The following is a 25541-nucleotide window of genomic DNA, read 5'->3' on the forward strand; positions in this document are numbered from 1 at the left end:
CTGCCGCCGCCTTCTCGTCGGCCGCAAACTTTCACAAAGCGGCGTGTCCGGCCTCATCAATCTCCATTAATAATAGTTGGTTGGGCCGCGGGGGGCGGGCGGGGTCCCGGGCCGGCCGGCCGGGCCGCTGGGAACGGGCTCTGCGGAGGGAGCGGAGCCGGGCGCGGCGGCGGCGGGCGGAGGGAGGAAGTGAAGCGTAATTTGAGGAAGATGGATGAGTCCGGAGGGCGACACCCCCAGCCCGCCCGCTCGCCCGCCCCCTCCCTCCTTATGAGAGCGAGGGAGCGCGGCGCCGGAGCCACACTGCGCCGAGCCCGCGCCCCGCCGCCACCTCGGCCCGGGAGCCTGGGAGCGAGCCCTGCGTGTCCGCGCGGGGCGCCCGAGCCGCGGGGCGCACGGCGGCGCCCGGAGGGGAGCGCCCCGGGGCGGCCGTAGCTCCGGGCACGATGCAGAGAGCCGGAGGCGGGGGTGCCCCCGGGGGCAGCGGCGGGGGCAGCGGCGGGGGCCCGGGCACTGCCTTCTCCATTGACTCCCTGATCGGGCCACCGCCGCCTCGCTCCGGCCACTTGCTCTACACCGGCTATCCCATGTTCATGCCCTACCGGCCGCTGGTGCTGCCGCAGGCGCTGGCCCCTGCGCCGCTGCCTGCCGGCCTCCCGCCTCTCGCCCCACTAGCCTCCTTTGCCGGCCGCCTTACCAACACGTTCTGCGCGGGACTGGGCCAGGCCGTGCCCTCGATGGTGGCGCTGACCACCGCGCTGCCCAGCTTCGCGGAGCCGCCCGACGCCTTCTACGGGCCCCAGGAGCTCGCCGCCGCCGCCGCCGCCACTGCCGCCCGAAACAACCCCGAGACGGGTGGCCGACGCCCCGAGGGTGGGCTGGAAGCCGAGGAGCTGATGCCCGCCCGGGAGAAAGTGGCAGAGCCCCCACCGCCCCCGCCTCCGCACTTCTCAGAGACTTTCCCAAGTCTGCCGGGTAAGTGCTGGGGCCGACCAGGGTGCCGGGCGGGAGGCTCGTTCACTTGGAAATCCCAGACAGCAGCCGGCTCAGAATCTCAGCACCTGCCTGGAGCCCTGGAATCCCAGACCCCCAGATGCTGGGTTCTGCAGAACCACCGCCCGTTCTGTTCCAAACACGGCACCTCTAGAGCCCAGAACCGCTGCCCTGCTCTGTCTTCCAGAGTGCCTGAAGCCTCACCAAACACTTCCCAGTACTCCCTTCCAAATTAGTGCCTTTTCTCCCAGCACTCTACTCCTCACGCCTTGGCTCCCATGTCTCTCTTTAAGAATCCCTTCATTTTCCTTCTCTGCAGAGGATAGAGAAGCTGCAACTGTGGGATTCCTGGGGACACTAGCAAGACCCCAGGGTGAGGGTACATTGGGACAGCTGTCAGTTCAGTAAGGGGAAGGCGATTCTGGCTTCTGTGTTGACCCCAAATGGGCTCTGTGATTGCAGGGGCAAAGGGAGAGTCTTAAAGCAGTGGTGACCACTTTGGTGACCCGGTTTCGCCTTAGTAGTAGAGGTCACTTCTGAATTGGCAGATTTAGAGATAAGCCTTGAAGAACTGAGTAAAGGGCCTAGCACCTGCTTGACCAGTACTGACTGGGAGGTCAAGAGAGAGGCTAAAGGCTGGGCTGGGTTGGGTGTGGCACAAATGCCTGGAGTCAAGAATCTAGCTAAGATTCTGGAACCAGTGAGATTCAGCTAAGAGATGATTCAGGAACCCTGGATCCTCCATGGGAAGATGCCCTCTCAGCGGAGGCAGGGCGTGTTAAGCTGAACCCGGTTTAGAATGAAACAACTCTGAGCCCTCCTGACCTCCCTGGTCAATCCTTAACCCCTAGAAGCCAGTACAGCTTTCCCCTATCCAGGGGCAAATCCAGGTGTGAGGAGATCCAAAGCGTATATGATTTAGTGGACTCTATTTGAGAAAAGAGGGGCTGCATGCAGGTGTGGGGTTCCTGAAGCTTAAACTTCTTTAGCCTGAGGATGGGTCCGCCTGTGCTTAACCATTCATCACATCAGCTTGGCGGGAGAAAGTGACCTCAGGAGGCCTGGAGGCTGACTCTGGCAGAGGCAAGAAGGAGATCCAAGAGTCCTTTTGTCCTTCGCCAGGAGAAGACAATTCCCGGTGATAGGTTTCTAGGCTCTTCCTTGAAATGGTCCAAAGGTCTCGTCGTCCTTCCAGACTCCAAGCGCTGCTACAGGGCTTGTCTTCCTCTTCTTTTCCCCTTGACCCCTGGGCATTTTGGCTTTGGAGATCCAGTTGTTGTTTTTGTACCTGGTTGGGCCGGCGGGGGGGGGGGGGGGGGAAGGGGGCGGTGTCCAGTGGCTGAAGTCTGAGCAGCATCTTCTAAGGAGGATCAAAAGGAAATGATAGAGCAGCTCTTGGATGGTGGGAGGAAATGTCCACAAAATTAAAGGGCCCAGAGGGGAGGGGAAGAGTAGCTGGCAGGACGCCATTCGGAAGAAGAATGAATCAGGAGAATTTTGAGAATAGGATAGTCCTAAGGTAGAAAAGAGCAAGGCAGGCCATCAGAGGGATGGCTTTGGGGGCAGTAGGAGCTGGAAGAATAAGCAGATACCTGAGGAAGAGGTGAGCTGAGGGGGAGGAGAAAGGGAGGCAGCCTGGGGAAGGGGAACTGAGGGAGGAATCTGCCTAAGCCCTGGGAAGACTCGTCCTACTCTTTCAGGTCCCCTCGGTTATTTTCACCCATTTATGGAATGGAGGCTCTTTTCTGAAGCAGATAGAATATTTGCTGTAAAAGCAGACAGTGAGTGAGGAAATGAGAGGAGTAAGCAGAGGAAAAGAACTGAAAAGAAATATTGAGGAAAGAGGAATAGAGGAAAGGAAGGACCAACAAATGTGCTGTGTCCCCAGATTATCCAAAGAGAAAAGAGACAGAAGAGGTCTGTCTGTTGGAAGAGATAGTTACAAGGGATTTCTAGCCTGGGCTGTAAGAATAGTGAACAGAGTCTCTGGACCAGAAGTGTAGAGAGTGTGTGTGTGTGTGTGTGTGTGTGTGTGTGTGTGTGTGTGAAAGAGTTCTGTTTTGAGAGGTTTGGGAGCGAACTAAATGAATGTTCTAGTAGGAAATGGGGAAAAGTGTCAACACTAGGAGTAATTTTTTAAAAAGGTTTTTCAATACTGGGAGTGATGGTAAACTGGAATTTATACGTACAGAATGATCAAGGAGAGATCATCATCTGAGGAAAATGTTGGAAGCAATAAAAAGACACTTGTTCTTTGAGTAAAGACAATTTTGGGGGGGGTGGGTTGCCTGGGTGGCTCAGTCAGTTGAGTGTCCGACTTCGGCCCAGGTCATGATCTCATGGTTCGTGGGTTCGAGCCCCATGTCAGGCTCTGTGCTGACAGCTCGGGGCCTGGAGCCTGTTTCGGATTCTGTGTCTCCCTCTCTCTGCCCCTCCCCAGCTCTTGCTCACACTCTGTCTCTGTCAAAAATAAATAAACTTAAAAAAAATTTTTTTAATAAAAAAGACTTTTTTTTTTTTTTTTTTTTGGCTAAGAATGATGAGAAGGAGACCCTACAGAGGAAGAATTCTGAGAGGTGCTAGAGTGAAGGTAATCAGTCATATTGGGAAGAGGTACACATAAAGGGTTTGTAGTAGGGCTTGTGGGGCAGAGCAGTAAGGAGAGATTTCAGAGGATAGAGACTGAGATCTTTATCTGTGACTGCCACCTCCTATCACTCACCAGGCCACTCACATCCCCCTGGCCAGCCCTCATTTTTCTCCTAAGTAGTTGAGAAAAGAAAAGGAGATTCCAGAAATGTTAAACGTAGAATCAGTGTGGGGAGTGATGACACATGGCCCTTGCTGAAAATGGGAAAACGGATATTTGGGGAATTGTATTAGAATATTTAGTATGAAATAAGTGAGTTTTTGCTTGAATAATGGGATTGAAACCTCAACATTAGAAGAGTTTTGGAGAAAGAATGCTGTCTTTAAAATGACAGAGGAGGAATTGCTCTCCTAGTGTGAATGGGTAACATTAGTCTGAAATTATAAATTTCCATTTGTTTAGCATTTTACAGTTACTAGCCCTGTTAAGTGAAATTATAGTGAAGGTAGGCCAGTTTGGAGAATGGTGAGTGAAGTTCTTTTTCTTGGGAATTACTATTTTTTTTTTTTTTGAAATTTTGCTTCAAGAGAGACACCACCTTACTACAACTGATGATGAAGAAAACAGAACTTTATTACGATTTGCGTGCAGGGGTAGAAGCTCTATTAGCAGGCAAAAAAAAAAAAAAAACCACGGTGTTCAGAAATAATGGGTAGAAGAGGTACTGAGAATGGTAGATTAAAAATAATTCTGGGTTTAGAGTGTGGGCAACGGTGAGGATAATTGGGGAAGGTATCTTGGTGGAAATGCTAAAAGAGGAGAGAATTTGGATTCCTGGAGAAGATTTAAAAGTATGAATCAACAGAAGAGCCCAGAATAGCAAGCCATTTATATAATTAAAAAAATCATTAGCCATATTAAAAAGGTAGAAACAAACAGATGAAATTAATTGTAATAACATATTTCATCAAACCCAATATGTCTGATACTACTTCAGCATTAATCGATATCAAAATATTTAATGCGATATTTTATATCCTCTTTCCACATTGCCTTCCGTTTCCAGTGTGTATGTTATACTCCCAGCACATCTCAGTTCCGTCAGCCGTGTTTCAAGTGGTCAGTAGCCTCATGTGGGCAGTGGTGACTTTTACTCAACATAACTGATCTAAAAGTCGTGAGAACAGAGTCATGTGAAAGTGATGGGGGCAAGGAGCTTTGAATTGGGGTGGATAGTGAAGTCTTCTCTGTGTTAGGAATAATGCAGAAAAGAGAGTAGCAAACTCTAAGTAAGTAAACCGTAAAAGGAGAAAAGGGAGTGGGTTGGGCAGCGGTGATCCTGTTGTATGTGAAGGTGCATATGAGCTCTGACCGAGAGTAGGTCCCAGCTGACTTGCAGACGTGGTGCAAATACGCGTCACAGAAACGATGGGTGAAGGTGATGCTGTGTGCCGGGGGAATGATGGAAAGAGCTGTCCGTTGGTAGAAATACAGAAGAAAACTTTAAATTGGGGGTGCTTACAGCAATGATTCAGGGAGAAAGGAATTGGATTGCTTGAAAACAAAGACTTAAGAAGTGAGGGATGGCAGAGAGTCCATATATAATCGTTGGATGGATGATAAACAGATAGTGAGAGATTCACATGGAAGATAATGCCAGTATGGAGCATGGTGAAGAGAAGAAAACACTGAGATGATACAGGAAAAAGAATATGCTGGGACCAACTGGGAGATGACAGTGTAGTGAACGTCATTTTTAAAAACTAAATTAAAAATTTGCTGATTTCTGAATAGAGATTGGCAATAATGACAGAAACCATGCAAGGAGACTAGGGAAACTTTCTAGGAGCATGATATTTGAGGGCTGATTGCTATGAGCTAAGCACCCAATTGTAGCTAGAGAACATTTTAGGTGACCATCAATTAATTTTTGAATAGGTGCCCATTATGACTGTCAAGATGTATTTACTCATGAGAGAAAAACAGGAAAGGATAATGTGATATGGAATCAGAGACTTCTGTTACAATTAGGAGGGAAATTTTTCTTGGAAGCAATGGAGACGCATGTTTTCCTAGAAATGTTGAGCACACAGAGTATTTGCTCCGCTGACATTTATAGAAAGGCAAATGTTGCATTAACTTAATGTGATCGAAGGGTCATTTATTTAGGAGTCATGACACATGCACTCAGGTCTCAGCTTCGCCACTTATTAGTTGTGCAGCTTTGGCAAGTTGCTGCCTTCAATTCAGGGAACATTTATTGTGTGTTTATTATGGGCTTAGTATATTCAAGACACTATGGGAGAGTCAAGTCTTATAACTTCTCTAGGCTTAAGTTTCCTCATCTGAAACATAAAAGTTTTGATTTAGATTATTAAAAAAAATTTTTTTTAAATCATTTATTTCTGAGACAGAGCATGAGTGGGGGAGGGGCAGAGAGAGGGGAGACACGGAATCGGAAGCAGGCTCCAGGCTCCGAGCTGCCAGCACAGAGCCTGACGTGGGGCTCGAACTCACGGACCATGAGACCATGACCTGAGCCGAAGTCAGACGCTCAACCGACTGAGCCACACAGGCGCCCCAGATTAGTTTTAATGTCTCTGTCAATTCCATAGAATAAAAGCTTGTTTTTCTAGCTTCAGTGCGTTTCATGGGCCCCTTGTAAAGGGATCTGTTAATTATTAGTAGGGGAAAAAATTACATCTTTATTTTTACTTTATTCCTAACTAAAAGTTGGCATTTTCTTTAATTACGAGTGTAGGCCAGAAACGATAGTAGTTTCAGCAGTAACTGAGATTTTTGTCATCAATAGAAATTACAGATGCTTTCTTATAAGTTTATATAGTCTTTGGAGGCATCTTGTTCAAAGAATTAACAAGCGTATATGATTATAACACAAATGCATTTTTAAATATCTGAAAACTGCATTTTTATATAGTTAGCTTCTCATGTCATCCTATGTGTTTTATGTTATACACCTAAAAAACATTATTCTGAGAAGGGATTCACAGGTTGTATCAGACTGCCAAGGAGTTCATGGCACAAACAGTGTTAAGAACCCCTAGTTGAGGGACAGAGATCTTAGAAATGACAAGAGGAAAATTGTATCCGGAGGATTAGAATGGGATATTGAGGTGCCTTATACCGTTGTGCAAGTAACACTTGGGAGGGTTGGAATAGAGAAGGGGGATCTCTGCAGTGGCATATGTAAATATGGAGATATATATTTAGATGATTAGGAGGGTAATTCTTATACTCAGAATGATGGGCATAAATAGTCTATACTGGGAATAATGGGAGCAAGGAAGTAATTGGAATAATGAAGGGGAAATATTTTAATTGGAAAGGAGGAACATGACATGATGAACGAAGTGCTTTGCATGGAGAGTAATGTCACGATGGGAAGCTATAGGCAAGAATTTTGCCTTGAAAGTAATGGGGAAAGAAGGAGCTTTGCCTCCACCGAAGCTGGGAATTGGGAAATGGAAACGAGCATGATGGAGCAGATGTGCAACAAGAGAAACTTAAGTAGGACTGATGGCAGGGAAAGGGGTTGGTGGGAGAGGATTTTTATCTAGAGGGAATAGGAAAATGCCCCGTGCTGGGGTAGGAGAGAAGAAACCCCGAACCAATGGAAAGGATGGCACTGTCCATGCAGGTGGTGGTGCTCATGGCTACAGTGGTAGTGATGATGAGGCAAGAGGTCTGGATGTGGGAGTGATGGAGAAAAGGCTTGGGTTTTTCGTTGGCAGTACGGCCACGCTGGGAGCAAGTTGTCCGCTTAGGAACACCGATGTGTTAATTGGGAGACAGAGTGTGGGGAGGAGAGATGCTTGAGTTTGGTGTGATGGAACAGCGGACTTACACAAGCTGAACTGAGTTGTGGTAGGAAGAGACAGCACAGTACTACAACTAGTTGTGAAGCAGTGTCTTCATTCCCTTCCCATTGTGGAAGGGAAAGGAATAACCTTCAAGTGATGACATGAAAAATCTGTATTAGAAGCAAGGGGGCTGCAGGGACTCAGAGAGACTAGGGTTATGAGGAGGAAAGAGCACGGTGTGAAAAATGAGCATGGAAGAAGCAGAAAAAAATGCTTCTGAACTGGGGGTGAAGGGAGATGGATTTCTTGACTGGATTACGGAGGAAATGGAATTACAATGGAAGCAATGGAGGAGAATGGAAGTCTGTATTGGGAGCAATGGGAAGAGAAGTATAGTGCAGAAGTATACCAGAAGGAGGGAGGAAGACGAAATTATCCTGAGAGTGAAGGTAAGAAGCACTTTGTGCTGGAATTGGTGACAGCCCTTCTACACGTTATGCGTAGATACTAGAAACGTGTGACTTAGGGATCCTGGCCAACTCACACCCGTCTATGTCTTAACTTCCTCATCAGTACCATTAGGGGTTTGACTTAGATGATCTCCAAGGTCACTTCCAGCTCTACAATCGTTTTATCTGTAAGGATACCTTTATTAATTAATTGTTTCCTTTGGGGGAAAAAAGGCATCCTGAGCAAAGGGGTTGGGGGAAATTCTGTACTTCTCAGTGCTGAATTGTCGTGGCCGCTGAAAAGGAGGCAGGCTGGGATATGTACATCTTGAGGCGAAATCGGGGCTGGGCTTGAGGATAGTGGAGGTCTTGTCCTCTGGGATTGGAGGGGTTATCAGAGCTATGGCTGTGTACGGTTGTCAGAGAGAGAAACGTCTGATGAAGGTGAGTGATCTTATCAAGGCCAAAAAAATTGGGGATGGGAGCCCCTGGGTGGCTTAGTCGGTTAAGCGTCTGAGTCTTGATTTCGGCTCAGACCACGATCTCACGATTGTGAGACCAAGCATCTGGCTCTGTGCTGGGTTTGGAGCCCGCTTAAGATTCTGTCTCTTCCTCTGTCCCTTCCCCGGTCTTGTTCTCATTCTCTCGCGCTCTCTCTCCCCTTTCCTCCTTCCCTCTCTAAATAATAAATACACAACAACAACAACAAAAAACTTTAAAAAATTGGGGATCAGTTGTGCCTGACTTTACCTGGTGAGGAAGGAAGGAGTGCCCGTGAGGGAGTCAGAAAAAGAGAAGCCGTGTTGTGGAGCCCGTTTCTGGCCTTCTCTGTTACGTCTTCATCTGGTACAGTATTTGTGCTAGGGTGCCACGGCAATCCAGTGTTCACAGAGAGATGTGGTGCCGCACAGCAGAACGAGCAGGGGCTTTGGATACAGATCTCGGTGCTACCCTTTCTTCGCGAGACAGATATTAACAGCAGCATACTCAGTCACAGTTTCCTCACCAGCAAAATGGGGCAACGATACTTACCTCACAGAGTTAAGGATTAGATGAGAAGATGTTCAGCATCCTCAAGTAATAGGTGTGCAAGAAATTCCTGGTGTCGTCCGTGTACTGGAAACGGATGGGGAGCCTAGCTGGGAATTACGTTGTGGAAGACTTCTTTACTAGAATCGCATAGGATAGGCGACACCCTTTGTGCTGATAGGGAGAAATAAGTCTGGAAGTAATGCTAGAAATAGCACTGTATCCTGAGAAGTGAATGCCGGGAGAGAACCAATGTATGCAGCGGATGAGGGTAGATGTCCCATTTTTTCCTTTGGGTCTTTCCCCCTCCTTTGATGTCTCTGTCTCACATTTCGGCATTCTCTGTAGAAGCCAAGACTACCCAACACCTTCCTTCCGTGTCCCACCGGAGCCTGTTCTTTTCTTTACATTGTGTGTATATTAAAAAACACCTCTCCTCCTTTCCTCCCCTGAATTCCTATTCCCTCATATGTCTGATCTCGCCTTGACGTTAAGAGCAAAGCTATTGGATTAAAGTAATTCACACTCAGATGGATTAAGGAGATTTTTTAAAGTCCACATGGATTTCAAACTGGTGGAATATTAGGTGGCGTTGTTATGAATAATTTCAGGTAATGCGGAAACACTGTTTTGGATGGGATTGCTGTGGAGTGAGGCGGAGAGGCTTACTTTCCCCGGAGTCATGCAATTCTTGTCACTTGCAGTTACAGCACGGGGTGCGGTCAGAGCTCTTTGGGTTGCAGGTGACAGTAGCTCAACTCTAAGCTAAAACGGGCATTTATGGATTCACGTGGTTCTAAGTGTAGGAGTTGAGTGGATCCGAAAATGCAAACAGTATCTGTTAGATCTTTTTTTCCCTTTCACTTGGCTGAAGGAAAGAGGCTTTGCCACATTCCGTCTTTAAGAGAGGTGAGAAAGGGCACAAGCATAAGCAGCTCTAAATTTTTACAGTCCTAGCTTGAGACCCCAGTGGATTCTAACACACACAAAATTCTAGAGTGACCGATTCACTGGAGTCCAGTCTCCTGGCAGATGGGAGAGATGGGATGTTAGGATTGGTCAGATCCAGGCCACGTGCTGCACGGCCATGAAGGCGGGGAAATGCGACGGACAGGCCACCGTACTGGGTAGTTGATGAAAAGCGGTGCCCAAAGGGAGGGAGGGACGGGTGCTGAGCAGACAAAAATAAATCCCAAACAGATGTCTACCTCAACCCAAAAGAAAGAATCTACCTTAACTCCCTTCCAGTATTAGGGAGGAAAGCCTTCTCCCTGGCTCAATAAGTACTCCTAAGAGTGAGGGAAGAGACAGGGAGAGCGGAGCGCTGAAGAGAGCTCTGTAATGAACGAGGTGGAGAGATGGGCACGGTAGAAAAATGTCTATTCCTCAGTGAGGCTGAGTCCTGTACAAGAAAGAGCTGTACTTGAGGGATGATGGAGATATTTGTAAACTAGAAGCTAGAAAAAGAAATGGATAGTAAAACAAAACTGTTTCCATAATTTGGTGATACTGTTTTTTAACGTTTATTTATTTTGGGGACAGAGAGAGACAGAGCATGAACGGGGGAGGGGCAGAGAGAGAGGGAGACACAGAATCGGAAACAGGCTCCAGGCTCTGAGCCATCAGCCCAGAGCCCGACGCGGGGCTCGAACTCACGGACCGCGAGATCGTGACCTGGCTGAAGTCGGACGCTTAACCGACTGCGCCACCCAGGCGCCCCGGTGATACTGTTTTTTAAATGAAAAAATACAGGGGTGCCTGGGTGGCTTAGTTGGTTAAGCGTCTGACTTTGGCTCAGGTCATGATCTTACAGCTCGTGGGTTCAAGCCCCGCCCCACATCGGGCTCTGTGCTGACAGCTCGGAGCCTGGAGCCTGCTTTGGATTCTGTGTCTCCCTGTCTCTCTATCCCTCCCCTGCTCGTGCTCTGTCTCTCTGTCTCTCTCTCAAAAGTAAACAAACATTTAAAAATTTTTTTAATGAAAGAATACATTTCTAAATAAAAGGAATGCTGACTGGTAAGATTACATCATACAAACAATAAGGACAGAAAAAATAGATCTGGTAGGAATTTTGTCTTGGGGAATGATGGGAGAAATAGCCTATTAAGGACACAGGTGAAATTTGGTAAGTGAGGCCTCTCTTATGGCAAGTGTAAGAGCCTTCTCTGAGCATGGTAAGGGAAGATATTGATGAGGAGGCTGGAGCTCTGGAGTGATAAGTGAAGGGGATGAGATCTAACTAAAACCAGGTTTGGTGGGAAGGTTATCTGATGAGGCGTCTGGGCATTTACTTCAAGTGCGAAGGGAAAAGAAGATATTTTGCTGGAAAGGATAGAAGGAGCATTGGTTGGAGATTTAGGAGACCAAGGTTCTAGACATTCATCTATCTCTAGCTGCGTGACTTAGGAAAATCATTTAATCTTTCTGAAACTCCGTGTTTTCACCTGAAATGAGGTTGCCAAGCCCTCCGTTAGTGCTACTAGTAGGTCTCCTCTATTTCAGCGAGTTGCTTAAAGGTAAACAGTAAGCGTGGAGATGTTTTGGAACATCGACGTTTACAAGGGTGCCCTTGGCAGTGACAGTGTTGGTATGCCATGAGAGGAACTCTGAGCCTGGAGTGGTGGGGAAATTGCCCTGAGCTCGTCATGAAGGTGGGAGGGGTCCTGGACGACAGTGGTGTAGAGAAGACTCTCAAGTCAGTTTGGAGTAAGGAGTGCTGAAGGGTCGTGGGAGAGTGGAGAGACAGAAAGTAAAAAGGAATTTTCCTTATTGCACCAAAAGTTATAGGAAGGGGTGGTAGCATGAAAGGGGATGAGTGAAAAATAAATTGAAAGTGAGCTAATTGCCGTAAATGACGAGAGAAAGTACTGTCTCCACAAAGAACAGAGAAATAATTCCGTGCTGGACATCATGATGAAGATTTGGAAACGAGAATGGTGGCAGACGTACCTCTTTTTTTGAGGGGTGACCTGAGTTTCTTTCTACCTTTTGACCTCACGCAAAATTGTTTCTGTATTCAGGAAGCTGAGCAGTTGACTCGGGAGGAGACTTACTACCCTGACAGTAGTTCGGGGTGTGTGAGGGTAGTTGTTTTGGAAGTAGAGGGAAGTCAGAACTGAGTATCATGAGAGAGAGACTTCTCTTCAGTGAATAATAAAGGCTGTTGATTTTATAGAAGGTGAAACAGAACAGGATGGATGAGGGACAGCACAGGGGCTCTGTGAGTTCCCATAGCTGGGGTCTAAAGTGGTTTTCCACTCCTTGGGTGGTTGTCTGCACCACAACCCGGGCCCAGCGCACCCTTCTTGGTGACCACAGCTCTAGATGGTGCAAGTCTGGTGCTATTTATTTTTTCTCCTGGAGAGTATCTACCGGGGGTTCTTTGGCCCTTGATTTCTTCCCCAGCCTGACCAGACCCGCTCATAAGATGGGCTTTTCTGTACCTCTGGTGCCCTCTTGGAAGGAAGGCCCCACGCAGATGTGTCCCTGGAGCCTGAGTACTGCTCTCTGGAGTGGGAAGTATACTCTCGGCATGGACTTGACAAGTCATTGTGGCATAAACCTTCTGATTTCTGGTTCTTAGGATAATCACATCCACCGTGAGAATTCGTAAGAACTCTAGATATTTCCTCATAACTGATCTGCCCCACACTCATAGGATAGACACCACACTTCTTTCTGATCCTAGGCTTACACATAAGGAGTAAGCTGAAAACTCAGCATCCTCTTATGTCACCAATAACATCACTTTCATACGCAAAGAACAGAACCTTTCTGTTTGGCCTCGCTATACATAGTCAAATTGTTTCCAATTAAAACTTTTTTCTTCTGCTGAAATTATTCTCATCAGAATCATTATTTCCCATGTAAAATTTTCAGTGAGGTCTTATCTTATGGATCAAGTTTTTTTGTTCATATCAACCGGCTATAGCATCTGCAATTAGTAATTTACTTTTATGGACATTATATCTACCAAGCCCAATTATTCTAAATCAAATTTTGCAATTAGAAATTTTATTAAAAAGATTTGCTTCTGTCAGTTTTTAGTCAATAACACGTTTTTCTACGTGCAGTTTGTTTTATCTTGTTTGATTATATTTACCATTAATATTCATTACAAATCAGATAAAATAAAATAGCTTGCATTTATTTTGTGGCTCATCCATTAGAAAAGAGTAAGCTGTTTCAGGATTACTACATTGTTTTCTTTTTGAGAGAGTGTGCACGTGCACACAAGCTGGGGAGGGGCAGAGAGCGAGCAAGAGAACCTTAAGCAGGCCCCATGCTCACGTGCAGTGTGGAGCCCCAGTCCCACAGCTACGAAATCATGACCTGAGCAGAACTCACGAAGCGGATGCCACCTCGGTGCCGTAGGATCGGTACATTGTTAAGGGTTGGTCTCCCTTTTTGCCTCACCCAATTCTTTTGAATGTGTCTCCTTCACTTTGGGCAGTGATTCTTAAAGTGCTCTTAGTGGAGCAAAGAACATGTGGCAGGGTGAAAATGTTTTGTTTTGCTCCAAATGCAGCAATGTTTGGGGGGAGAAAGGCAGGGGTGTGATTTTGTAAGCGTTTTGCTCTTTTCCCCCCTATTTTCTACCCCTTCTTTCGACTTTCCAGCCCTTTGACTTTCTCCGATTCATCATTTCATTCTCCTGCCACTACGTCTACCCCACTTCTCTCTTGTCCCAGTCCTCTTTCTGCCTTCTTTGACCTTACCTTTTCTTTCTCACTTCTCAGTGTTACTCACTGCCCTAGACCTTCTCCTTTGAGGGTCAAGCTGTATTTCCCCCTCCCGTGGCTTTCTCCTATTGCCCCGCCCCCACCTGCCTCCAAGAGTTCCTTATCAGAGCCCTCGATGTCATGATTATAAAGGCTCAGAGAGAAACTCTGGCCCCTGTCACTCGGCATCCCACCCATCCCACCGGGATCGAGTAACCAAGAGAGGTTGTGAACCTGTGCCCCATGTATGGCTTTAAAAGCAGCGCTGAGGGAGGCCTGCTTATGTGGGCTTGGTTTTATGGAATCTGTCTGAAGACAGAGGGATAGATGATATGATCTCAGGGGGCCCTGCCAGATCAAGGAAGCTGGGAGCCTCGTCTCAATCACCATCAGTTTAGATTTATGGGACGCCCCCTGGGTGCTTGGAGCTGTGCTAAATGATTTCACCCTTCAGGCCCTGAAATCCAGTTTCTGCCTTTTTAGCAGCTGTTTAAAATACTGTAGTGTTGGGCTGCGTTTTTACAAGCTTTTATTCTTTTTGTTATTATTTACTACAAGCCATGTTTTAAAAATTGCAAGTTCAAGGATTTAGTAATGATGTACGTTCACTTCATCTTCATGTATTTGGTAATGATGTATATAGTAATGAAGGATTTCCCCTCCTTTCTTTTAGCATAAGACCCTATAGATTCCCACTGCATGTGGGTTTCTCTCCAGCCAATGTGAGATCAGAGGGCATACTGAAAAGTGGATAGAATCATACTCATGGAGAGGATGTCTTCTGGGCACTGGATGGGGTGGAATTGTGGGGAATATTTTAGGAGAGGGTTGGGAAAGGAAGAACAGAGATAGAAGTGGGAGAGAGAGGGGCGCCTGGGTGGCTCAGTCGGTTAAGTGTCCGACTTCGGCTCAGGTCATGATCTTGTGGTTCAGGAGTTTGAACCCCGTGTCGGGCTCTGTGCTGACAGCTCAGAGCCTAGAGCCTTCTTCAGATTCTGTGTCTCCTTCTGTCTCTCTGCCCCTCCCCTCCTCAAGCTCTGTCTCTCTCAAAAAGAAATATTAAACAATAAATAAATAGATAGATAGATAGATAGATAGAAGTGGGAGAGAGGGAGGAAGGGAGAAAGTGCTGGGAATAGGTTTTTATTTAGTCAACAAATATTTATTAGGTGCCTACTCTGTGCAGTTGATTTCCTAGATGCTGAAGATACAGCAGTGAAAAAAATGTATTAAAAATCCCTACCTTCATGAAGCTTATATTCTAACAGGAAAAGACAGTCAATAAAATACACAAATAAAATTGGTGACATGTACTATAGCAACAAATAAAGCAGAAAAGGGAGATAGGAATACTGGGAGTTGTTTGTTTGTTTAGGGAGTTGTCATTTTTAAAAGATGATCAGGGAACATCTCCTTGGTAAAGCAAGGACCTGAAGGAGGCAGGAAATGAGCCAGCGCAAAAATCTAGATGAAGAGCCTAGTATTCCGAACCGAAGAATAAGCTGGCGGAGAGGGAGGGCAGGGCAGGCAGAAGCAGGGAAACCAGTTTGGAGAAAAGGTCGATGAACTGGGCAAGACATGATGCTGACTTGGATTAGTGGTCGCAGAGGAGGTGGTGAGAAGGGCAGGCTCTGGGATCGGGCATGGGTTGTGAGAGAGAGGAGTGAAGGATTGATCTGAACCACAAGGAGGACGGAACTACCATTAACCAAGCCGGGAAATACATGGGTGCAGATGGCGAAGAGCTGGTTTGGGGGAGAGGTCAGGAGTTCAGTTTGGGACATGTTAAGTTTGAGGTGCGTGGAAACGGAAAGGAGTGTGAGGAGGAACCATTGGCGACGCGGAGGAAGCCAAGGATGTGACTGTTGCAGAAAACAAAACGTACTTGGCCAGGAAGGAGGGACGGGAGAAAGTGTGGACTGAGAGGGGAGGATGTGAGGAGGGATATCGAGACACCACGTGGAGCGGGTGCTGAGAAGCTCAGACCAGCTGCCAAAGAGAATAGAGCATCCTTGCTAATGAAAAGCAACAAACAGGAGGAACATGGGAAGGCTGGGTGAGCCTAAACTAGGGTATGCCACACGGGTTTTGAAGTCAGATAGAATGAAGCACGAAAGGAAGAAAAGGAAGGGCCTGGGGATAAAAATGCCCTTGAGATGCGCAGCAGCTGACTGTGACGGTGGTGGGTAATCTGGAGGTGGGCTGACAATTCTGGCCTCTAAGGAGAGTGTAAACATGGTTCTCCAGGAAAAGAAACAGGTGTAGATTGATTGCGTCAGGGAAGGGAAAGGACGACCCTGGGGATGGGGAAGGGGAAAGTTACTGGGCTGGTCCTTGAGACGCTGAGAAGTTCCTTCTGGAGCACAGGCAGGTGGGGAGGTGTGCTGGAAGGTGTTCTAGCCCCGTAGGCACGTGCACACACGTTTCCCCTTTAAAGCATTTCACCGCTCCCTGAGGTTATTTTACTTCGGGCCGTATTTTCCACCTCAGATCTTCTGCGTGTCCGTGTGATGCATGGTGGTTATAATGCACTCCAGCACTTACAGAATCCTGCCCCCTTCACACATCAACCGGATGGTAAAAAGCTGACTGTTCAGTTTACTCTTGTTCTCTTTCCTATTGGTTGGCTTTCTTTTGAGTTTTTGTTTCACTGCTTATTGGCCCTTTGGGCAGCAAACAAGGCAGTTTTACAACTCAACTACTGAAAATATTTGTAATGCGTTCTTTGCAGTTCTGACAAAACAGTGGGCAGGAGTAAAACCAATGATTAAGTATTAGAATTACACACGGATTTGAAATGCTTCATATGGCTGATTACAAATAATCAGTAATCTACTAAATGAGCCAAAATTTATTTTACCATTTTCCTATCTGTATTTTCCCTTGTTGCACTTCCCTTTCTTCGTCTCCTCCCGTATTCCCTCTGGTTCCTCCAGCTGATGTCAAGCTCAGGGGCCTCAGGATTCTGAACTTGAGCAGAAAGCAGCTGTTTATGCTGCTCAAGCATCCTTGGTTGGGAAGGAGGGAAGGTGGGAACGAGAAGATATCATTTTATAATTAAGGAGTAGGGGAAGGATGAAAAGGGGACTAAGAGGACTAAGCGATTGGAAGAAAAATCTGGCCACAGATAAGGTGGCCCTGGGAGGGCTCCCCATTCTGGGCTGGACGATCTGGTCAAGAATTAGAAGTAGGGGTAAGGAAACCTCTTTGGGGTAAGGAAATCCTTTGATAATATTTTTTGGGCCCAGATTTGGGGATCGGTGGGGATGGGGAATCAGATGACCCTTAGGTTTCCATCTGGAAATGAGAGTCTAAGATTCTAGATCCAGGGAAGAGGGAAGGTGGGGAGACAGTTTAGCACTGGGGCGGGTGAGGATTCCTAGGAGAGTAACAAAGGCCGCAGTGTGATGTCCCCCCTCTATCCTGCAGAAGCGCATCCTTCTACACGGCTTCCTCCTGCCCATAGTAACGGAAAGGCTCCTAGGCCGGGTCCCACACTGCTTCATTCTAGGGCCTGAGGCTGTGCAGTCTGGATCTGGAGGGGTGGTGAAGGAGTGGAAAGTGCTTGGTCTGGGTTTGGAGAAAGCTGGGAAGGTAGTGGGTAGGGAGAAAGAGGTGGGGGGGGGTGGTAAAGTTGGGTCACAGTCCTGGGAATGACATTCCTTTGATATGCACTTACTGCCTCCCCCCACTTTGCTGTAGTGAAATCTGTGCTGGTTAATAGCTCTCTTTCCATCTCTTTGTCTTCCCTGAACCTCTTCCCCACCCCATGTCCTGGATGTGCCGTCCTTGTCTCCCCTCCTCCCCATCTCCTCCCTTCCACGTCTCATGCCCTCCTGCCGTCGTCATCCTGTCCGTGCCCGGCCCTGGTTCCATGTGCCTCCTCCAACCTGTCTGCCTTTTCCTTGCCTGCTCCTTCCCCATCCGTTGGTTTTCGCTCCCCACAGCAGAGGGGAAGGTGTACAGCTCAGATGAGGAGAAGCTGGAGGCACCAGCAGGAGACCCGGCAGGCAGCGAACAGGAGGAAGAGGGCTCAGGCGGTGACAGCGAGGACGACGGTTTCCTGGACAGTTCTGCAGGGGGCCCAGGGGCTCTCCTGGGACCTAAACCGAAGCTAAAGGGAAGCCTGGGGACTGGAGCTGAGGAGGGGGCACCAGTGGCAGCTGGAGTCACAGCTCCTGGGGGCAAAAGCCGACGGCGCCGCACGGCATTTACCAGTGAGCAGCTTTTGGAATTGGAGAAGGAGTTCCACTGCAAGAAATACCTGAGCTTGACAGAGCGTTCCCAGATCGCCCACGCCCTCAAGCTCAGTGAGGTGCAGGTCAAGATCTGGTTTCAGAATCGGCGGGCCAAGTGGAAGCGCATCAAAGCTGGCAACGTGAGCAGCCGTTCCGGGGAGCCCGTGAGAAACCCCAAGATTGTTGTCCCCATACCTGTGCATGTCAACAGGTTTGCTGTACGGAGTCAGCACCAACAAATGGAACAGGGCGCCCGGCCCTGAAGGGGCTCCCAAGGATCCTGGAAGGCAGCCGATCTGTCCCCGAGCCTGCTCTGAGACTGGGTTAGGGTTCTGCGGACCAGCGGGGCTGCTGCTACGATGCTGCCCTGGGAGAGGGCTCCGTCGGCAGCTAACTTAGCGCTAGGTACGCTCTCCTGGCAACCTGAGACCTGGGCCCCTGGCCCTGAGCCTATTCCAGGGATCCTCAGACCGGGGGCTTCAGAGTTAACGGGGCTTGAGTCCTCATCACTGCGGAGCTGTTGTGGGCGGGGGGAGACGGACTCCTGGGGAGGGGGTGGGTTCTCACCCGCCAAGGGCCTGAAAGCTTCCCACTAATGCCCTGGGACTACTTCTCACAGGGGTGGAAAGAATCCAGGGTGATGCCTAGCCAAGCTGATCACAGCTCCTTATTTATTTTCTGTAAAGTTTGTATATATGGAGCTATCTGCCTCTGTCTGTCTGTCTGTCGGCACCCCTGAGAGAGACTGGGAAAGTCGATGTTCCGTCATCATTAGCCAGAGTTTAGTTCCCTCTTACTGCCTTGTGGGCGCGGTCTGGCCTGTCTGTAGCGCAAGGGCATGCAAAGAAACAGAATGAAACTGTCACCAGCCTCCTTAGAAAACCTTCGGCTCGCACCATCTCCCCCCATGTAAACTACCTTCACTTCTGTCCTTCCCGTCCCGGTACCTCCCACAGTCCGCACCTAGGCCTCACGTTCCCAGCACAACGCTTCTTTTCTCTTCACCCATTAAACAGGCAAGCTTCTTCATCTCTGCTTTCTTCTCTTTGGAAGAGCTGGCAGACTTGAGAACAGAAGATCCACTCCCTTTTGCGTTACGAGGGGAAATGAGTACTTGACCCTAGTTTATTTAGCTGGCGTACGGCCAGGCCCCAACTAGGTAGACGCTGGCAGTCCCGTCAGTGACTAGGCAGGGCAGTTTGGGGGGTGCACCGTCATCCGCGAGCTCATTACTTTTTCCGGGCAGAGGACGCAGCAGCTTGGTCCATCTCTGCCGCGCTTTGGTATTTCAGATGTGAGGGCCCGGAGCACGACTCCTTTCTGGTTCTCTGTTTGTACTGCGTTAACTGGTGTCTCCTCCTCCCCATCGCGTGTTTTACCAAGGTTGGGGTACCAAATCCTCTTCCGTTATGAAACGACATTGGTTGAGAGGCCCCCCCGCAAAACGGATGAGGCAGGAAGGAATGATGGTTCTGGACGTGTGTACTATAGGAGAAGCTACAGAGATCGGACCTGGGAGCTTGGGGGTTGGGATTCTAAGAGCTAGTTAGGGGGACCAAGTAAACGTGAGGATAAGAGACTTCAGGGGCACTTGCAAGAAACCGGGTATCCTGTGAGCGAAAGAAGACAAACTAAAGCTATTTGCCATTTCCCCCACCTTCACAGAAGGGCTACTATGCTGTACCAACTGTGGAGCGGGGCTGCACAGACACGCCTGCACAGACATTGGGGAAAGAGGATTATTACAGAAACCAGCTGAAGTTGGGATCATGGTAAGCGTGGCTTCTTGGGAAGCACTGATCTGGGAGGACAGCTAGGGGAGAGAACAGAGCCGCCGAGCAGAAAAGTGGGCAGAGCGAGGAGTGAGGCTAGGACACTCAGAAGATTAAGGTCAGGGAGGGAAATACAGGCTCAAATACCTGGCCGGCCCCCTCACCTTCCTTAGAAAACTGTTGCTACTCCTGATTCCTAGGATGGCAGGCCAACCAGTATTTACTCAAACATCTGCCGAGCGCCTCGTATGATGAAGACAGGCTTTCCTTGGCAGTTCCTTTCTCCTAGCTGGTTTCGGCAACCAAACAGCAAGCCGGGGCTGTGACCGGTTATTCGCAACAGGGTCGCGGTTCCCCAGCTCGGATGCAGGGGTCCAGGCTGCTATTTGGCTAAAATCCAGCAAGGCTTGAAAATTAGGTTAAAAAAAGTAGTCCGGACCAGCCCCATTCCCGATCTAGATTGAGGCTGTGTCTGCCCACGAAGGGAACCTATGAGATTAGATGCTTTTTAGGGGCCAGGCCAGGCAGTGGTTGAGGATCACAGGCGCTATTGTCACTTTGGCGGTCGGGAATTCATGTCCACAGGTCTAGGGCTAGAGCAGACGTTCTCTGGTGCTGTGCCTGAGGGAAGGAGGCTGGGGGGAAACCGAGGCCCTGATTTGCCATTTTTTTCTGGATTTACTATGAAGCCTCCTAAACTATACTGGACAGTACTCAGCCAGTTAAGCAGCTTGTTTTCCTTAGGGAAAATAAGAAAGTTGATTATTGCTAGTATGTTTCTGAGCCCAGGAGCCCCTTCTTATACATACCAAAGGCCCTATGTCTGTTCTACCCTGATCTTTGCCTAAGGCTCTTATCAGCCTTGCAAAAGGGCTGCGGACCAAGAAAATACAATCTGGTTTCTTCTCTGAACAGCATTTACTTAGCATTTGCTCAGTTATCTACCTGCACTTAGGTGGGTTCCCATCAGAGTGCCAACCCCACCCCCACCCCCACCCAGTGTACACTCATTAAGTATTGGAGAAAGACGGGGCCACCAGCAAAGCGGTTGTAGGGATGGGAAAACGGGCTCCTTGGAGAGCAGGGACCTTAACTTTGCAAGTTCTCATCCTTCAAGAATAGGTATAGAGGGGTTTCCCTCAGGTCTTTCTAGGATGAGGGATAGAGGGAGAAACAGGAGCTCAGGATTCTGCCCCCAGCTTGGCAGGATGTTGGTGGGAATCCAGGTGGTGGTTCTGCCATCAGTGACCTACCTCCTCGCCTCTCCTCAAAAGCAAAGCCGAGGCCTGAGTCCCGGCGGCAGTGCTGCCCTAGTAAAGTCCAGCCACTTGCCCTCGCGGCTTCCTCAGAATCTTCTCCTGCGCCTTGAGCGTCTCCCCATAGGTCTGGCTGTGTGAGCTATTTCCCAGACTCTTAGGAAAGAGGACGACGCTTCTGTCCTCCTTCTGGGTGCACTTTGGCCAGCACCAGGTGTGGCATGAGGTTACCGGAGACCAGCCGGAAAACCTTTCCGAGGGTAGGGGTGGGGCATGTGAGGAGGGGAAGCAGCAGAAAGCCTCCAGTAGGAAGCACAAAGCTCTGAACCTCCTTTCGGGGTTCGAAGCCAGTGCTACCCACAAACTCAACTACGCTGCTGGCAGGAAAGGGCCAAAGGAAACGCATGTAGTGGCCTGAGCAGAGACCTCAGGGCCTCAGGCCCACCGAGAGAGGAGGAAGTCCCAGAGTACAGACCGAAGATAGCACCAAGAAGTAGGGCTGAAGGACCTTTCTGGAAGGGCAGAGACATAAAAGGGGAAAACAAGGCCACACACAGTCTGGTTTACTGGCTCATCACACACACCAGATATGTACACAAACATAAATACTCCAATGTACAAATTTACACGGACTCACAGATCACCCCCTCGTCTCTTTCATCCAGCACCCCCCAACCTGTGCCCTATCCGTCCAGGCTCCATTTTAGGATGAAGGCTTGCAGGGGGCTGGCAGGAGAAGGTAGGAATCTGGAGGAGGGAGAGGTCCTGCTCCCCTCTCCTCACAGGTACCTCCAAAGGGTCCTGTCCCTTTTCAGTGGCACCGTGGGGTAGAGGGCTAAAATACCTCCACTCCCCCTCTGCTGCAGCTCAAATCCCAGAGGTCTCCTCTGGTCCCTCTTTCTCATTTGGCTCTTCTTCTGTTTGACTCTTTCTCATTTCCTCTCCTCCTTCCTTTCTCTGTCTTGGCTCCCCCCAGTGCGTGTAGGGAGGAGGGGCCCCAGGCCATGGAGTCCTTCTGGCCCCTGTGCCCTCTTCCTGGGCCTTATAGAAGGCTAGGACTTCGGTGCAGCTCAGCAGAGGTGTTGGCGCCATTGGCAGGCTCTCTGTTGGGGGTAGGTGCTAAGCCACAGCCCTCCCCAGGGCAGCCATGCTGGATCAAGATGTCCGCGCACTCCTGGCTACCAGCCCGACGGGCGTAGGCCAGTGGAGTCAGGCCCCGGGCGTCCCGGCTCCTCACGTCCACCCCATACTGCAGAAGGAAGCACATTTTCACAGTTGGCACGACATGGCAAGGAAGGTGTGGGTTCTTGGGGGCAGAACGGAGATCAGGTAGGTCAGAGGAGCCTCCGAGGTGGCCCTGGCAAGGCAAGGAGGGAGCCCACAACTCACCCAGATGAGCAGCTGTGTGAAGACGACGTTGGCCATGGCGCTGGAGAGATGGAGAGCCGTCCGCCCATCCCCGTCGCCGTAGGTCTCGTTCACCTCCTCCTTGGACCCGTGGGCCAGAAGCATCACCAGCAGCCGCAGGTCGTCCTCCACCACGGCCCGGAGCAGCTGCTGTCCCAGCGGCACGTCCGAGCTCGGCAGCGGGGCCAGGAAGAGCTTCTGTTCGTACTTGGCCCGTATCCAGCGCTCCTTCTCCTCTCTGCAACCACAGGTCCATCGAGGCATGAGCCAACGGGCGGGGGCTGGGGAGGGTGGTCAGGAAATGGCAGGAGCACCCCGAAAGGGGAATCGGCAGAGACAAGGCATAGGACGGGGCAGTGGAGAGACAAACCTAAGGAACGGACGGCACAGAGTGGGTAATGCAAAGGGTGTGGAAGAGGCTGAAAGGGAGGAACACTGAAGAGAGGCCCCTCGGGGGCAGCAGGGATGTAGGGGGCTGAGAGGGCAGGAAGATTCCAGGCAGGGCTCCCGTGGTAGCTTATCTGGACCTGCTGGAACAAAGGGGGTGGGGGGCCTACACTAGGGGCCCGTGCGCTATCCTATCTCCCACCCATTCTCCCCATCTCAGAGCTCAGGCTAGGGCCTTCACGCCACAGAGCGATAGGGCCCTGCGCATGCGCCTCCTGCTGGCCCCTGACCTGCTGATAAGGCTCAGAAAGGGCCTCTTGTTGTGAGGAGCCTGAGTGACAGGCGGGGAGGGGGAGGGGCACCCCAAGGGGCCAACTGCCGAGCAGAGCAACAGCCAGTTTTAACCCTTGGAGCACGGCTGCAGCTACTCAGCACCATCCCAGTCTTCCCCATACCTGGGCACCACCGTCCCTTCCCTTTCTGGCCAGCCGCAGGGCCCCCCCTTCATCCACTCACCGGCAGGCGTCGGGCCCAGGCTTCGCATAGCCATCCAGGGCCCCCTCCCAGACACTGTTGGCCAGGGCATTGCCCATGGCGGTCATGACGGCCAGCAGCTCGGGTGGCCAGTCATCGAGGTCAAGGGAGCGGACGCGGGAGAGGTGAGCCCCCAGGTGTCGATGGGTCCCTGAGCACTCAATGCACATCAGGGCACCCAGGTTCAAGCTGGCCCAGTCTGGATCTAGGCGAGGAGAGGAAGCAGCATGAAGCCCACGGGCAACCAGCGTGAGACCACCAGGGAGGTCCCCTCTGGTGGCCCACCGGAAGGCTCTCGTCAGGCTTTCCCAAAGCCACCCCGACCCCAGCCCCGCCGGCCTCCACACTCACTGGGGGCGTCGCAGTCAATACAGAAGCTGTTGCCGCGAACGGTGCGAACGGCCTGCACGGCCAGGGCCGCGTTGTGGTTCCCCATGCGAGTCTGCACAGCGGGAGAGACGCGGGGCGGGGGGGCGGTCAGTCACCAGGCCACCTTGGGTCCCACCCCAACCGGGCTTCCGTGCCAACCTTGTCCTTGGCGCTGCGGCAGCCCTGCAGGCTGGCAAGGATCTGGGCCTGCACGCTCTGCACCCACAGCTCCCGCTCCTCCGCTGTCGAGGCCTCGAAGTGCCACGTCTGCCCGGTGAGGGACACCAGCACAAACTCGAAGGACTCCTCCGCCTCTGTGGGGACAGGGATATTTGCCACCATCAGGGAGGGCGCCCCGCTGCCACACCTCCATCCGCTCTCCTGCCTGCCTGGCTCTCGTCCTCTTCCCCCCCACCCCAGCCTCCAAGGCCAAGCCCATGCCCACGAGTGCAGAGCAGCCCTCAAACCCCTCTTCCCGACCACCTGTGGCGCCTCGGTAAAGACAGGGTGCAAGGTCTTCGCATCCCTGGCTGGCACTGCCAGGAATGGGCCTGGAATTCGGAGCAGGGTGCCTCCCGGAGCAGAGCGGGGTGTTTGGAGAAGGATGCGACGGGTGCTAGGAGGCGACGCTGGGAGAGGGTGGGGGAAGGCGGGTGCGGGCACCATCCGTACATGTCAGCTGCAGCCGCCTCATTTTGCAGCTCATTAAACCCAATATTCCTGACGGCGTCAGCGTGGGGCTCCTGGGAGCCGGGCCCCTCCCCCGCTACCCTGGCAGAGAGAGGCAGGAAGGACAAGTGGATGGGGAGAGGAGGCGAGGTTGTCCCCACAAACTGGGAGGTGTGAGCGGAAAGGGACCTGAGGACAGCCGTGGTGCCCCGCGCTGTAGGCCGGACCGCGACCCCAAGCGACGTGGTGAAGCTGTTCCAAGCTCTGCTCCTCTCGGCCAACAGAAGACAGCGACACAAATCTCATTCCCAGCGGTCACCACCCTACGGGTGAACGACTCCTAACAAGCACCGAGACTGAATGTGTCCTGGGGGCTGGAGAGACAACTCAGATACCTGTGGGGAGGCCCAAGGCCGGAGTTCAGGTTCTGCCCCGGGGGCAGCCTCTCGCCTCAGTGACACACATTCCCTGGACGTCTTCCTGCTGGGCTCCTGCTCTAAGGGCACCTCTAACAGAAACTGCCTCCTAGAACAAGAACGCTGGTACTCTTCCTTCCCCAGGCTCCACCATTCCACCTCACCTTGCTCTCAGTACAGCCTCTGAACTGCACAAACCCGGCCCTTTGTGGGGCTCAGTTCCTGGGTACCTGGGTCCCCTGCCACGCGTGCTAAGCATCACTACACCACGGTAGGCTGGGAAGGGCAGCTCTTTCCCCTAGAGGTGATCTCCACCCACACCCCTATCCCTGACAGTCGGAGCGGAAATGAGCCACTACGCATCGAGAAGTTCAACTTATCTGGGAGCAAAGAGACTTCAACCACTGAGAAGAGGAACACTTTGAAGATACTTTGGGAGAAAATCAGAGAAGTGCCATGATCAACGCCAAATTATGAGAAAGGCCCCGTGGAAAACACTCGAGGAGCTGGAATTCCTTAGCTTAAAGACGAGTAAGGAGAGACCTCGCCAGCTAAGACACACGTATCAAGCACCAGTTATGTGCCCAGCCCTCAGGAAACTCAATGGCTGATACAAGAGACACAGAAAGCATAGGTCCTGCCCACGAGTCTTGGAAGGGCTATTGGAGTAGCCGCCTGCCGTCTTTTACCTTCTACAGGGAACAAGAGAGAAGCTCACGTTTTAGTAGAAAGGGTTTACATTAGGCAGAAGAAAGCGCTTTTCTAAGATTCCGGGTCTAGATTACCAAAAGAAGTCGTGGAACTATGGTTATTGCTAATTATCATTACAAAATGCTTACTCTAAAAATGTTAAGAATGGTGTTGCTTTTAGGGTACTATCCCCAAATCCC

At 50.5% G+C, this 25541-nt stretch overlaps 2 protein-coding genes across 8 annotated transcripts in view; one reads left to right on the forward strand and one right to left on the reverse strand.

The window, feature by feature from the left end:
* Positions 1 to 25498, forward strand: GBX1 (gastrulation brain homeobox 1). Of its 3 annotated transcripts, XR_003417618.2 has the most exons (3): positions 1 to 975; positions 17551 to 18246; positions 19507 to 25498. XR_003417618.2 is itself a non-coding variant. In XM_027051321.2 (2 exons), exons 1-2 carry the CDS (start codon positions 447 to 449, stop codon positions 18102 to 18104), a joined length of 1083 nt encoding a protein of 360 aa, XP_026907122.2. In that variant the 5' UTR covers positions 1 to 446; the 3' UTR covers positions 18105 to 25498. The 3 variants fall into 3 exon arrangements, 2 of the variants coding, with proteins under 2 accessions (XP_026907122.2, XP_053073840.1); XM_027051321.2 differs by having other exon boundaries at positions 17551 to 25498; XM_053217865.1 differs by having other exon boundaries at positions 17554 to 25498.
* The window catches only part of AGAP3 (ArfGAP with GTPase domain, ankyrin repeat and PH domain 3), a 54756-nt gene continuing 50630 nt past the window's right edge, over positions 21416 to 25541 (reverse strand). For all 5 annotated transcript variants that reach the window (XM_053217855.1, XM_053217858.1, XM_053217857.1 and 2 more), the window contains 5 exons: positions 23726 to 23880; positions 23549 to 23639; positions 23180 to 23402; positions 22259 to 22514; positions 21416 to 22118 (listed from right to left, as the gene is read on the reverse strand). In XM_053217855.1, the coding sequence (XP_053073830.1) occupies positions 21912 to 22118; positions 22259 to 22514; positions 23180 to 23402; positions 23549 to 23639; positions 23726 to 23880 (932 nt within the window). In that variant the 3' untranslated portion in view covers positions 21416 to 21911. The remainder of the gene's footprint in view (positions 22119 to 22258; positions 22515 to 23179; positions 23403 to 23548; positions 23640 to 23725; positions 23881 to 25541) is intronic.

This window comes from Acinonyx jubatus, chromosome A2, assembly GCF_027475565.1.
Source record: "Acinonyx jubatus isolate Ajub_Pintada_27869175 chromosome A2, VMU_Ajub_asm_v1.0, whole genome shotgun sequence".
In the NCBI taxonomy this organism is placed as follows: Eukaryota; Metazoa; Chordata; class Mammalia; order Carnivora; family Felidae; genus Acinonyx; species Acinonyx jubatus.